This window comes from Mesoplodon densirostris, chromosome 9 (assembly GCF_025265405.1).
Source record: "Mesoplodon densirostris isolate mMesDen1 chromosome 9, mMesDen1 primary haplotype, whole genome shotgun sequence".
Lineage (NCBI taxonomy): Eukaryota > Metazoa > Chordata > Mammalia > Artiodactyla > Ziphiidae > Mesoplodon > Mesoplodon densirostris.
In genome coordinates, this window is record NC_082669.1 from 85,546,407 (window position 1) to 85,559,596 (window position 13,190).

General features: G+C 50.0%; 1 protein-coding gene across 2 annotated transcripts; it reads right to left on the reverse strand.

Annotated features, from left to right (window-relative positions):
• Nucleotides 1-928: 928 nt before the first annotated feature.
• Nucleotides 929-3,150, reverse strand: FEZF1 (FEZ family zinc finger 1). 2 transcript variants are annotated; one of them, XM_060108733.1, is made up of 5 exons: nucleotides 2,722-3,150; nucleotides 2,350-2,571; nucleotides 2,027-2,161; nucleotides 1,639-1,771; nucleotides 929-1,275 (listed from the first exon to the last, which is right to left on the reverse strand). In XM_060108733.1, exons 1-5 carry the CDS (start codon nucleotides 3,148-3,150, stop codon nucleotides 929-931), a joined length of 1,266 nt encoding a protein of 421 aa, XP_059964716.1. The 2 variants fall into 2 exon arrangements, with proteins under 2 accessions (XP_059964716.1, XP_059964715.1); XM_060108732.1 differs by having other exon boundaries at nucleotides 2,350-3,150.
• Nucleotides 3,151-13,190: the final 10,040 nt, after the last annotated feature.

Sequence of the window (13,190 nt, forward strand, 5' to 3'; positions counted from 1 at the left end):
TCTGTTAGAAAGCTCCACATCTTCTGTCTCTGAACTTATCGAATTTCATTACTTTACCAAAGTTGTAACTATTTGGAGAGACTATTATTTGCTCTTGGTGAATTTTCCAGATGAAACATTGGGGGATACTAACCCAGGGTTGAACTTATTAAAAAGGAAGAAAGAAGGCTGAGGGGCTCAGAATCAGTGATCCCTAGCTGAATAATATGACCAGAGCCCTGAAGGTTGTTGATTAAATAAGCATGTTCCAAGGATTTATTTCCAACCGTCAATGAATCAGTTTTCACGTGCAAGAATCAAAACCAAAATTCAAATTCATCCATAATGAACCATCCTTATCTAACGTGTATGTGTTTGTATGTGTGTGTGTGATGAATGTGGACTGTGCCTTTACAGGCACACACATCTATGCGTGTATATATAACATACACACAGAATTGGGTTTTTTTTTTTAACCTCAGGGAAAGAGGACATGGTAATAAACAATCGGCAGGCATCTTGAGACCACAGAATCAACACAATGGAAATATATACAATAATAAAATTAAAATGGTGCAGCATTCCCGGGTAGGATAATACAGATCTCAATAAATACAGCAGAAATTTGTTTTTAAAAAACAAAACAAACACGATCTCTCCACCCGAGATGAAAATTCTTTGCAAATTAAAAAAAAATCAGAAAACAAACCCCCAAATTTTCTCATAATTGTTAGTGCCTATATAGAATATAATACACAAAACCATTTAGCAGGTGCATGCAAGAGGCGAAAGGCCGGGGAATTCAGAGGCTTCTGGTTGGCGCTAATGTGTAAGGCCCAACATGCCCTGGGTTCTACAGGTGAGCTTGGGTAGAGAGGTCCAGCTCTATTCCGCCGCTGTCTCAGTAGTGGGGACCCCGGCTGGGGCTGGGAAGGGACTTCGGCCTTGATCACTGGTGACCCGGGGGGAGCCCAGGCTGCAGGGGCCCAGTGGGCGGCAGCGGCGGCAGCGGCGCAGGCAGCGGCTGCTGTAGAGGGGGAGACGGGTCTGCTCCCGGCTCCCCAGCAGAGGTGCGGGGCAGCCCCAGGCCGCTGTCGTGCAGCTTGCGGACGTGCTTCTTGAGGTCAAAGTTCCTGCAGAAGCCCTTGCCGCACGTGGGGCAGGTGAAGGGCTTCTTGTCATTGTGGGTGTGCATGTGGAATGTGAGGTTGTAAATCTGGTGGAAAGCCTTGTTGCAGATATTGCACTTGAACTGCTTCTCCCCGCTGTGGGTCAGCTTGTGGTTTTTGTAATTCCCTGAAACAGACAAATGACAGGGACGTGGATCTGAAAAGAAAGCTTGGAACGGGAGGAGCAGACGATTGAAGGACAACGAGTCAAGAGAAGAGGGGCCACAGCTCGGAGGGCCGGTGCAGTTCTATGCTGCCCGCCTGCACTTCGCTCCCCAAATTTATTTTAAGCGGTTAAAAAGAAATGCCCCCTCTGTATATGAGCCATGCCTTTCTCTAGTACTCATCACACTTGAGGGTAGGACGTTGGAATGGCAACACACGTGCTGGTAACTAGCTGCACTTAACAAATCGTTTTCTGAAATACCCCCCAAAGTTGAGGGCTTTCGGTAAGACTACTGCGAAAGACAACGCCTCCTGGGTTCGATACCTTTTTGATGAAATCCTTTGCCACAGAATTCACACACAAATGGTTTGTAGCCTGCGTGTATTCGGGTATGCGTGTTTAAAGTAGAACTTCTATTAAATGCTTTGCCACACTGGTTACATTTATGAGGTTTTTCCTAAGCGGAAAGGAGAAAAAGCAGAGAAGTTAAGGTATTTTGCTCTTCAGTGGAGTCTGAAAAACTCAAAAACACTGTAATGCTCTCCCTCATGCTTTTAAGCAAAACAAAGGCAAACAATACCTGGCATTTCTCCCTCTTACAGCCGGCACATTTTAAACAAACCTTACGCTAAAGAGTAAGAGTTTATCGGCCATTAAAAAAAAAAAAACCGTTCGGAAATAAACCAGGTGAAATTGAGACAGCCGAACACACCTGGGTGTGAATGATCTTGTGCCTGCACAGGGTGCTGGCTTGCCGGAAGCCCTTTCCACAAACTTTGCAAACGAAGGGTCTGGCTCCTGTGTGCACCGGCATGTGACGGGTTAAGTTATAGTGCGCGTTAAAGACCTTAAACACAAGTACAACAGGTTAGCTCAACAAGCACTTGGAGATCAAACCAGGCAGAGGGAGGGGAGGGAGGTGATAACGTTATCACAAGTGTATACAAATAATTACAAAATAAAATTAAATGTGGAAAGAAAGGAGGGAGGGAGGAAGGGAGGAAGGCCAGCCCCCACCCCTTACACAGTACTTGCCTTTCCACACACTTCGCAAGTGAAAACTTTGGGCTTGGTATGAGGAGAGCCTCGGCTGAAGTCAGAGGCTTTGAACGCTATTTTTTCCGACAGGAGCTGGGCGCTTTCTTTCATGTAATGCTGCAGCTGAGCCTGGGACAAGTCTTTGAAAGCTACTCCCGAGGGGTACTTCTCCACCGTCGGGACCACCAGTTTATTCCTTTCGGCTAAATACGTTTTTGGCTGCGGGTGCAAAGGGGAACTGAGGAAGTAGGAGGCCACCGGGTGGATGTTAACGCCGGCCGCCGGGTGGCACGGGCCGTCACCTCGATTCAGGTAGCACAGGGCTCCCATGGCGTGGAAGGAAGAATGGTTGACCACTCGCGGCCTTACCAGCTTGTACTGCTGCAGCGGGAGCGCGTCGCGGGCCAGGTCGCCCTTGAGACTCAGCGCGCAGTTGAGCAGGTCGCTGCAGCTGAACGCGGGCGCCGCGGGCGCTTCTGCAGGTACAGCCGGAGCCTCCAGACTCGCCTTCCGCGGCTCCGAGCCCGTCATTCCCGCCTTAGGGCTCGTGTCGTACGCCACGGGCACGAACGGGATCATGCAGGGGATCGACGAGTTAAGATGCAGAGAGTGCTTGGGGTCCCCCTTGGGCACGGCTCCCTGCAGGAAGTGGGGGACGGGCAGGGTTTTGGGCTCGGGGGTGCGTGCCATGATTCTTTCGATGGAGAAAGCCAAGGGTTTGGAGGTGTTCATCACGTTGCCCCGGGCCGGAGCGGTCGCTAACATTTTGGCAGTCGCGTTGTGGCAGCTACTGTCCATGTCTGAGTCTCCAGCGTCCCTCAGCCGGGGCCGGGCTGCGCCGTCGTTGCCTTGTTCCCTGCTTGTCACAGACCTGCGGAGAGGGGGACGGGCACCATCACCACCAGCAGCCGCCTCCTCCTCCCCAGCATCACCAGCCGAACCTGCCTGCCCAGCCCAATGGACTCCTGCCAGCCCATCGCAGAGTTCTTGGCGCACCAATGACTCGGGGACAATCACTACTTATTTCTATCAATAGAAAGTGTTGTGTCAATAACGCAGCCAAGATCTCGCCAATCGTTAACTTCCAAGAGGAGAAGGTAAACTAGATAATTGCTCAATTCGCTTCCAACACTCAACAGGAAAACTTTTTTTTTTCCTCTGCAGTCAGTGACTACTTTTCATTGGTGAGCGAGGTTCCCCCGCCCAGAAGAGGCGGGGGCGCGCTCCGAGGCGCGGCGGACCGTCGCCTCCGCGCACACACTCGCCGGCGGACACTTCGCTACCCTCCGCGTCGCCCCCCCCCCCCAGCTTTGCTTTTTCCTGTCTTTTTAACTCTCAATCTGCTTAACCGGGCTTTAGAGGCCAAGCAAATCTGAGATCAATTTTCTCGTTTAGCTCTAAATGACATCATCTAAAATCATTGTACAAGGGCTAAATAAGGAAACAGACTCGAATTCAGGGGCAAACACCAGGCTATATTTATCAAACGCCAGGCTCTAGAAAGCCGCGGCCAGAAAGCCTCCGGCAAGAGAAATCCGAGCCTTCCCGGCATGGTTCCTCCGGGCCCGAGGTGGGCCCGGGTCGGAGCCCCGCTGCCTCCTCGGCAGTCCTCTTTCTTCCTCTAGGGCCTGGGGCTGAGGGCTCCTGGAATCCCGAAGTCTCCGTGGCCCGAACCGAGTCTGGACCATTTGGAAGACGCCAGCAGGTAACTGGCCTCCCCCCAAAGCCCTGAGAATTAAAAGCCTTGGGAGGCTTGTTTTGTGCTTGTGGTTTTGTAAGCGCGATGCCGTGACCTAAGCTTGGGTAAGACACGCTCCATCCACAAAGTTGAGGAGGAATTGCAAGGACTAAGCGGGTGTCACACCAAAAGAAACCTCGGCTAGGACTAGACACCCTCCCCCCACACCCACCAAACACACAGGCGCGCTTTCTGGCGTTTCCATTGAGAGCCCGGAAAGAGAGTCAGTCTTTCAGTACTTGCGCTCAGCTAGAGCTCTCTCGGAGCATTTAAAATCCTGAATGTTGGACAGAGAAGGGAAGCAACCTATTGATTCCCTCCCCCAACCTCCCGACTGCTGGTGTCCGCGCGCCTCCTCGAAGCAGCGCGGGCGGCAGCCAGGGTGTGTGTGCGCTCGGGGGCGACGAGCAACGCGAGCTGCCTGCATGCCTGTCGCGGCCTCAGCCGCGCTTTCGCCTCCCAGAGAGCGCGCGGAGACTAGGACCCGCAACGCCCCCCCCCCCCATCAAGGCGCCCTCCGGGTCTGGTGCCTGGGCCAAAACTCCCGGGGAGGAGCTGTAGAGAGTAAGGAATGTTCCCGCAAGGCTCCGGTGGCAGCGACTCCGGCAGCGCGGGTTCTCATAGCTTCGGCGGGCGCCGCCCGGAGCGCGCCGGGAGCAGCAGCGCGCACCGTCCTCGTCGCTCCCCTTGGCAAGCCTGCAATCGTGCGGAGCTTAGCCCTGGGGCCAGGGGTGCTAGTGCCGGGCGTGCCCTAGCCGCTACACCGGGAGGACGCGGTAGCCGGGAGACGGCGCCGGGCCTTACGGCCTGCCCGCCCCTGTGAGTGGCCGCCCGCAGCAGCCCAGGGTGCCATCTACCTGGTGAGTTACCGCGAGTGGGTGCTTGTAGAACGGGTGGTGACGGGCGCCAGACATCGGGCCAAGCGGGTGTGGGCGTCCTCTTCCAGCAGGAGCGGTGGAAACGGTCGGCAGTGGGAGGCTGGATGCAAGCGGACTAGAAACCCCGGGATTGTTGAGCCGCTGGCCAAATTACACACCAAATGCAAAGCTGGACCCCAAACGGAGGAAATCGACCTCAAAACAGTCCCTCTCCCCTAACCCATTGCCCAGCACAGGCCAGGGACCACTCTCTCTGGCTTTGCTTGGGGGGTCTGCCCCGCCCCCGCCCGGTGGGCCAAGAGGAGTAGAAACCGAGAGAGTCTGGGCTGGGAGCGCGCCCGATGCCCAACCGCGAAGCAGAGCAGCTGGATGGGTGGCGAGGAAACCCAATTTCTGGGGAAATGGGGGAGGAGACGCGAGTCCGCCTGGAAGTTGAAGGCAGCCAAAGGGCCAGGTGGGGGAAAGGTCCGGTTGCGACCGGCCTTAGCAACCAAGCCTGCAAGTGCCCGGTTTCAGGTCTCGAGGTGGCGTCGGGCTTGGAGGACAGATGCAGCGGTAGAGAAGTGCAGAATGAGGCGAGCGCAGAGCGCGGGGCCCGGGTCCGGGAAGAGGCGCCACACCCCCAGCGGCACTTTGGGGCGGTTTGAGGCCCAGGCGCAGTCGCCCAGGGTGCTCCCAGGCTGGAAATTTTCTTTCCGTTTGCTGCTGGGGCCGCAGAACCTGTCACCTCTTCTCCCCTGCTCAGACAAAGAGCGCCGGACAGCTTTGCTAGGGGAAAGTGGGGGCGGGTCCCGCCACAGATGGGTCGCGGTTAAGACTTTAATTGCTGCCTTTTGGGGCGGATCAGGTTTCCTTTCCTACCTGCCGCTTCCCAGCATCGAAGAATCCCCCTCCTGCTGCCCTCCTCCGAGGCAGGGCCAGGTTTAAAGGAAAAAGCAAAGAAGCACGAAACTGCCCGACTTTGGAAAGCTTTGCAGCGCCCAGCTGACATATACAACTCACCCGCTTCCGGAGCGTTACATGCCTTATTGACTGAATGCCACCAGTTTGTTTTACGTCCGTCGCGTGTCCCTCCCTCCTCTTCCCCTCCCCCACTTCCTCCTCCTTAACGGCAAAAGAGCCTTGGTTTGACCTCGGTAAATTTCTCCTTCGTTGGACAGTGAACTAAAAAGGAAAATTATTGGCTAAGGGCTATACGTGTTTGGTATGGCTAATATTTCAGTAGTTTGCTTTCCACTGGTCTTTTTGGGATTTGCCTTTTTGACAAGTGTTGTTTGAAAGTATAGTCATTTGAGTAACACAAATATCGCAAAGTAGCAATTATACCCTTCCTTTACTAGTGCCGAGCTTCCTAATCCTAAAGACTGAGGAGGTTCTTTATAAATCCAGGTCTTGTTATTCCAACATTTGTTGATGAGTGTTTTCCATTTAAAACCTAACCTATATGTTAATTTTTAAAAATCTCTATTAAGTAAGGATTGTCTTAAACAAAATGCACAATGTATTCAGCAAAGTCTTCCATTTTATTAACAAATCTATCCAGTAACTTTGGGTTTTTTCCAAATACATTTGAAAAATAACAACAACAAAAATACCACCAATGAAAGCAGAGCTTATCTGACAAATTTAGAAGCTTCTAAAACAGTTCAACACTTTAAAATTATTTATTAAAAGAATGCAAAGGAGACTTGTTTGTTTTGTTAATGGAAAAATAGAAACTCAGTTATCGTTTCTTTGGATTTTCTTGGAGAATCCTATAATCCCCCCTTTTTCTCATCAGAGCTGATGATTAAGTTCCCTCCCCTTCCCAGCCTTGGAAAGCCAGCATTCATTTGCTCTACTACTTTAAATCCTTGGGGAAGGTGAGTTTTAATGTTTGGTTTATCCTGCATGAGATGTCCTAAGGGAAGCAGAAAAACCTTTGGTACAAAGAGACCAGGTAACAAGCTCTGAGTTAAGACTTTCTGAGAAAATAAGAAAGAAGTTCTACTCCGCTAAAGTAATTTAAAGTTCTCTTTTTCCTGGGGAATCTGATTTTGATCTCAATGCTTCCTAAACTATGTTCTTGATATTTTTCAAGAACTTGCATAATTTTCACATGTTTTTGATTTACATCCCTGTCATAAGGAAATGAAGTTTCTGGTCATGATTATTGCAATCTGCAATAAAAGACAATATAACAGAACCATCAATTGCCAAATAATCCACACTTTTTAATCTCTTCTCTTTAATGTCATCAAATACTGTTGACTATTTTAAAAATAAAAAATGGACTGGGAATTATTCAGCCTTCTGCCAAGTGCACTAATTCATCCCTGGTCACGCTTTTAAGGTTTTCAGGCCTTTCCAACACCATCTACCACCCCGGCCTCTTTTTCAAAAGCAACAAACCAGCTTTCTTTTTGCTTCATATTAACTACTGCAAGCTAAAAAAAAAAAGGAGAGAAGATTATTATTATGATGACCCCCATTTCCCAGGCATTCAGATTCATCCACACTTTTTCCTATTTAATAAATAGCACCAAGGGCAACGTACCTTCCTTCTAGAGGAGGAAAAACATTCCTAAATTCTTCTACAGTTTTGCTCAGTCTTTATCTCCGATGGGTCTTTTGTTATTTCTTGTGTTTGATGGAGGCGGGTGATGGACCAGGACACAAATAGGAAGGGTCTGCAAGGTTCAAGGAAAGAGTCTTGTTGAGTTGCTCTGATTAATTACTGAATACACAGTGAGAACTAACTTTCCAGGACATTAACAAATACATGGGCCACAAGTTCATATTTAAGGCTACTGCTTTTGCTTTTAGTTAGTTTGGTAGCAAATAAAGAATTCTTGCTAATTTCATACAGCACGTGAAAGGCAGTAAGTATCACAGGTTAGGAGTATAGGAGGCATCAGTTAACTCGCAGAGCCCTCTTTTCTTTGGGGGTCGGAGAGGTGGGAATATGGCTTGTTGTTTATCTCTAGGTCTTTGTTGTTAGTATTTCTTTCATACTAGGATTTCCCTTAAACCTAGTGAAATTATTCTCCTCAAAACATCATTTGCATATTCAGTCAGTTTGTGAAAGTAAATGAAAAGCCCCAAAGGTGAGAGCTGGTAATGAGCTGGCAGGCATTACAGACTCCGATCACCTGCCCTGGGTTTGTGGCTGCCCCTCCACTAATGCTGGGCTTTTTCTCACCCGTTCCCACAGGCCTGTGAGGTGTTTTCCCTCCAGACTGCCAGGCTCCGACTCAGGGCTGGACTTGACGGAAAAAGAAGTCTAGAAACAAGCAACCCAATGTCTCCAACATATTCGAGGAGCTGCCCAGAAGTCAAGCAACAAAACCCAGCAAAGTTTTACCTGCAATTTACAACGGTGTTATTGAAACCCGGGAAGTGGACAATTAGAAGAGGAGGCCCCAAGTATGCTCTCCTGCCCTACACTGATAGCTCGCTATGCAATTGGCCGATTAGCATTCTGCCGCAGTCCCCAGATAGTTTTTCCAAAGTCCTTTTGTGGTTAAAATAAAAACTATATTTAACACAGCGCTGCTCTTTCCTTGATACTACCCACGAGATTTAGAGCGGTTTTAATGTTGTTTTCAAACTTTCTTATCTCTCACACGAAATAAAAGTCGACAGTGGCCATTCAAATAACACAGAGCAAAGACTGAGCTTAGAGAAATGGAGAAGCAATCGAGGTAAATCAAAATCTTTGGGCGAGAAATCTCTGACAGCCGTTTATAAATTCAGTTTCCTCCCGGACCCCGGCCGTCGCAGCGCCCCGCGCCGACCCTCTGCCTCGGCCGCCTGGGCCTCCATCACGGCGGCGGCCTCGGCGCCCCCTGCTGTGGCCTCCGAGGGAGACACTGCGTCCGGCTGTCGGCGTGGGAGCTGGGGCGCCCTCCTCACTCCCGAAGCGCTGGCCCGCGCTGAGCGAGGTGATAGAAGCCCGAAGTGAAACAGAAAAGCGGACCCACTTTCCCCGGCCCGGCCGGGCTCTCTACTCATTGGCCCTTGCTCCCGAGTCCCAAACAGTAAAACTGACGTTGGCAAGGCCTAGGGCCACCTGGCTCCGTGCGGTGGCCTTGGAGGGGCCCGGGGGCGATGGCTCCTGGCGCCTGGAGGGGACTGGGACCTGGGGCGCCACTCGCCTGGCCCGACCTTCCCTTCTGGCCTGCCGCGTGGTGCGGTGCGCGTCCAGCTGGGCTCCGGGCCCCGGCGAGGCCTCCGGGGTGCCGGGTCCGCCAGCATGGCGCGGTCGCCGACCCGGTCCCTCTGACCTCGGGCCTCGGGGACCGCCACCGGACCCCGCGGGCTCCGCGGCCCCTTCGGGGTTCGATCGCGCTCCTCCCCCTCCCCGCGCACCCCCGCGGATCCTGCCGCGGCTCCCTCTCCGTCCCCTCCCCTAGGCTGAGAGAATGGGGGGAGTCTCCAAAACCTCCAAAGAGTTTCGGGAGGTGGGAGGGGCTGCCGGATCGGGTTTAAAGACCCAGTAACAGATGGCAGAGAACTTCTGTTTGAAAAGTTTTTGAACAGAACATTCGCTAATAGACTTGCTTTGACGACTCCGAGTGTAACTGAAGGGTCATTTAATCTAGATGTCAGGTGAAAGAAAACAGGCCTGACGCTGTGGCACGCCCAAGAAGGAACTAGAGCACCTTTTTTTTTTTTTTTACTAGTTTTGCTTGTCATTTTGAGTTTCCCAGCAAACATTTTCTTAAGCCAATTTTAAATGGGGGCGAAGGTGGGGCACCACGGTGTTCTCCCCAAACCTGTCACGTCCATTCCCGTTACCGTATTTTCGTGCCCACTTCTCACCCCCCAACCCCGCGAGTCCTCCTTTCAGAGCCGTTTCGCTTGTCCTTGCAATTAGTTGGTGTCTTCTGAAGGTCCTGGGGAATGAGAGAGAGTTTTCTAACTAGATTCTCCTGTTTTAAGACATTTTCCTTCTACCTTCGCCTCTCGGCCCATCCTCCAATTTGTCCTTTTATTCGGGTTCCTGAGCTCTCCCTGTCAATCCCTTTTTTCCCCCCTTCAAAGGAGGAGATGGGACGGTTGTCCCCAGAGCACAATGGCCCCGCGGCCACCTCCCGCAGGCCTCCCCAGTCCCGAAGGGGAGGAATCACTCAGCCCTGGCCGGCCCCTTTTTCTCAGGGGGGCTGGACGCTCTTCTGCGATTCCCCCCGCCTCCCTCCCTAAGGCCTCACTCGGACCAGATCCTACAGGCGTTGACCCTGTTTCAAGAGTTGAGCTGTAACATCCACGCCGAGGAGATCCCAAGATGAGGCTTGAACCGTCGTTAAGGAATCTGACTTTTACAATGTTAGGTTAAATCATTGCCTTCTTTGTTTTGGGAAGTCACTTTTCTTTTTCTCTTCCCACTGTCTCCTCTTTAAGTTCAGTTGATTCTTTGAATTTCACCAGCAGTGGGTCTGCTGCCCTCCGAGTTTCCCATCAGTCTCACAGAGGAAGAGGGTGCTGGAAACACCGCGAAGCTAAGCGGCCGGAGTCCGTGTGAACGCTGACAACAGGGGAACGGCGTCCGCCGGCCCGCGGTGACCTAGAGGGCCGGCCGCCTGATGTCACGAACGCTGCCCCGCCGCGGCTCCCGGGGCCCGGGTTGGCGGCTCTGTTTCCCTGCACACCCGCGGGGTGGAGGGTGGGAAGGAAAGCTGGGTCCGGGGAAAAAAGCGCGAGGAAGAAACGAGGCTGTGAATCATTCAAAGACTGAATGGGGTCGGTTCCAGTTGCAAGTGGAGGTGGGGGGACCCTCCTCGATCTAACCCTGTGATTCACAGCTTTTCAGAAATTTACATAATACAAGGGCGTGGATGTAAACCTAAGGGACAAAAATATGAATTCGACAGCACATGTTCCATTATTCGCACCATGGGCCTGGATATGTTCCCGGCGTTGGCATAGTAGCTGATTCCCCGAGCTTTTTACTCATGACGGAGAGTAACTGAACTTTCACAACAGTGTTGAAAGGAGAGGCAGAGAGGGAGGAAAAAAGGGAGAGAGAGAGAGAAAATAGCTTTAGTGACTCTGATTTAGATTTGTTACTGACGGCAAAAGAGTTTTAAAAATTGAGAGCATATGCTGCGTTCAAAAGGCAGTGGGCATCATGGTAATTGGGGTCCCTCACTTTCCAAAGGATCTGTTCCCCTTTGATTTGGCTAACATGGACCTTTTATTCAGAAAGCAAATTCATTACCCTTTAATATTAATAGGACATTCCAATTCATTATTTCCCTAGATAAGTGAAGGCCACAACGTCTACTGAGAGGCCCCGCTGTCAACTGGGCTCCAGCTGGCCAACTCAAATGTAAGATCAAAAAGTAAGACGTGGCAGCTACAAAATACACATGATTGCTGTCTTGCCTTTTGGACTAGTATTTTTGTTTTGTTTTGTTCCTTCTGCATTTGAACTCAGATACCACTAATATATTCAAATTCTGGAGCCCTGCTGGAGGCATTTTCTTAATGATTCCCTGTGGAACACCGCGCATGGCGAAATCCAAGGGCAAGGTTTGTGGGATCCCAGCGTCCCCTTACTTTAGCAGGAAGGCTGCAGCAGTTCAGGTGCCCTTGGTCTTGTGCTGTGCCTCGGCCAAGCGCATCTGGCATCCAGTCCGTCCGCGGGTGAGCAGTGGAGCCCTCCCGTCTTGCTTAGTGGCGGACGTGGTGGTCACTGGAAATCGTTAAGAGGAAAGGCCTTTCTTCTCCCATCTCTGCCTTTCTGCATCTTACTGCTGTTCCAGCCTCCCTCTTCTCTCCAAAACCTATGTGCAAAATTGGCCATATTCTCTCTCATTCAGTCCAACCCATCAGAAGTTTGCAGTTATTTTAAATTAATTTCTAGAGCTTTTAGTTAAACCTGTATGGGCAGGAACTTAAGAGGAGAAATCATCTACTTTTTCAAGTATGCAGTGAATTCTGCCTTCACTAACCACCTCCCCGCAACTGCTACCCCATAAAGGGTAAATAATAGTCCTCTTTTCTCCTCTTTGTCCCCTTCTATCCTTTCAAAACTTGATTCTTCAATTATCCATTGAAATTGAGAATGTTTCCTCCCTTCTAAGAAACTTCTTTTTCATTAAGTACTCCTACCACCGATGTGTCCCAGGAAATTTGAGGGCTGAAATAAATGATGCCAGTTTCCTGTCCTGCTTTAGCCTTCTAGCCAGGGAGTGCCAGCTTGGGGAGGGCCACCCAGCCAGTGGACTCCTTGTTTACCTGAACGGATGGTGGCAGTTCCCCTTTGCCTTGTTTTTCTGTAAAATGGGACTAAATCAAAACCCACTTCATTCTTGGGAGGCTTTGAGATTGAAAAGAGATTTAAAAATAAAACTACTTTACATGTGAAAAGCTATCCATCACCTTGTTAAAAAATTAAGCTATAAAATTTTCCCAAATATTTTTCAGACAACTGTATTTAAAAACAACGCTTCTGCTCAGTGATTTGCTTTCTGGTTATATACATGGAAATGTTAAAATACACATAAAAAATCACATTTGCTAAATTATTTTTCACAACCTTGAGGACTTCCCTTATCCTTGGGGGCCTGCTCTCCCACGTCCAGTCTTGAGTTCCCCAGGGGACAATTTCTTCTGTAGATTTGTGAATTAACCTTTCACAAAAGCTTTTCAAAAATCCCAGTTTGATTAAAGCTTCTCTTTCGAAGCTGTTATTTCTAAAATTAATCAACTTCCTGATAGACTATCATGATTCTATGAAAGAACACACCAAGCAATCACCCAATGTAACAAAAAACTGGGCAGTTTGAATGAGTGACAGTGAATGAACTTCTTCAATACAGCAACTTTGTAGTGTGTTTAAAAAAATTATTACCCAGCTTTGGGGTATGTGTGTAGGTCAGGGACACCTGACAAAAGCCCTCCCCTGACACAATCTGCTGCTATCCTGGCATTTCCATATTTCACTTTCCACATTTTGAAATCCAGTCCTATTGGGTTCTGACCTTTTACTAATGTAACCCCTCTTTAGTGAAACTTTTTCTACCTCCCTAGCAAAATCTCCTTCCAAGGTTACAATTAGTTTTGCTTCCTTGGCATTTTAAGGAAGTACCCTAAACAACAAACTTCAGCATTTAAAGTTTTCTTTCTGTCAATCACACCCAAGAGAGGTGTTACCAGTTGGGTGTCAGGAAGGAGGCAGTGTTAAAAGGCAAACCAGAATCGACTTAAAGTAGAAAAAGAAATAATTTGACATACCA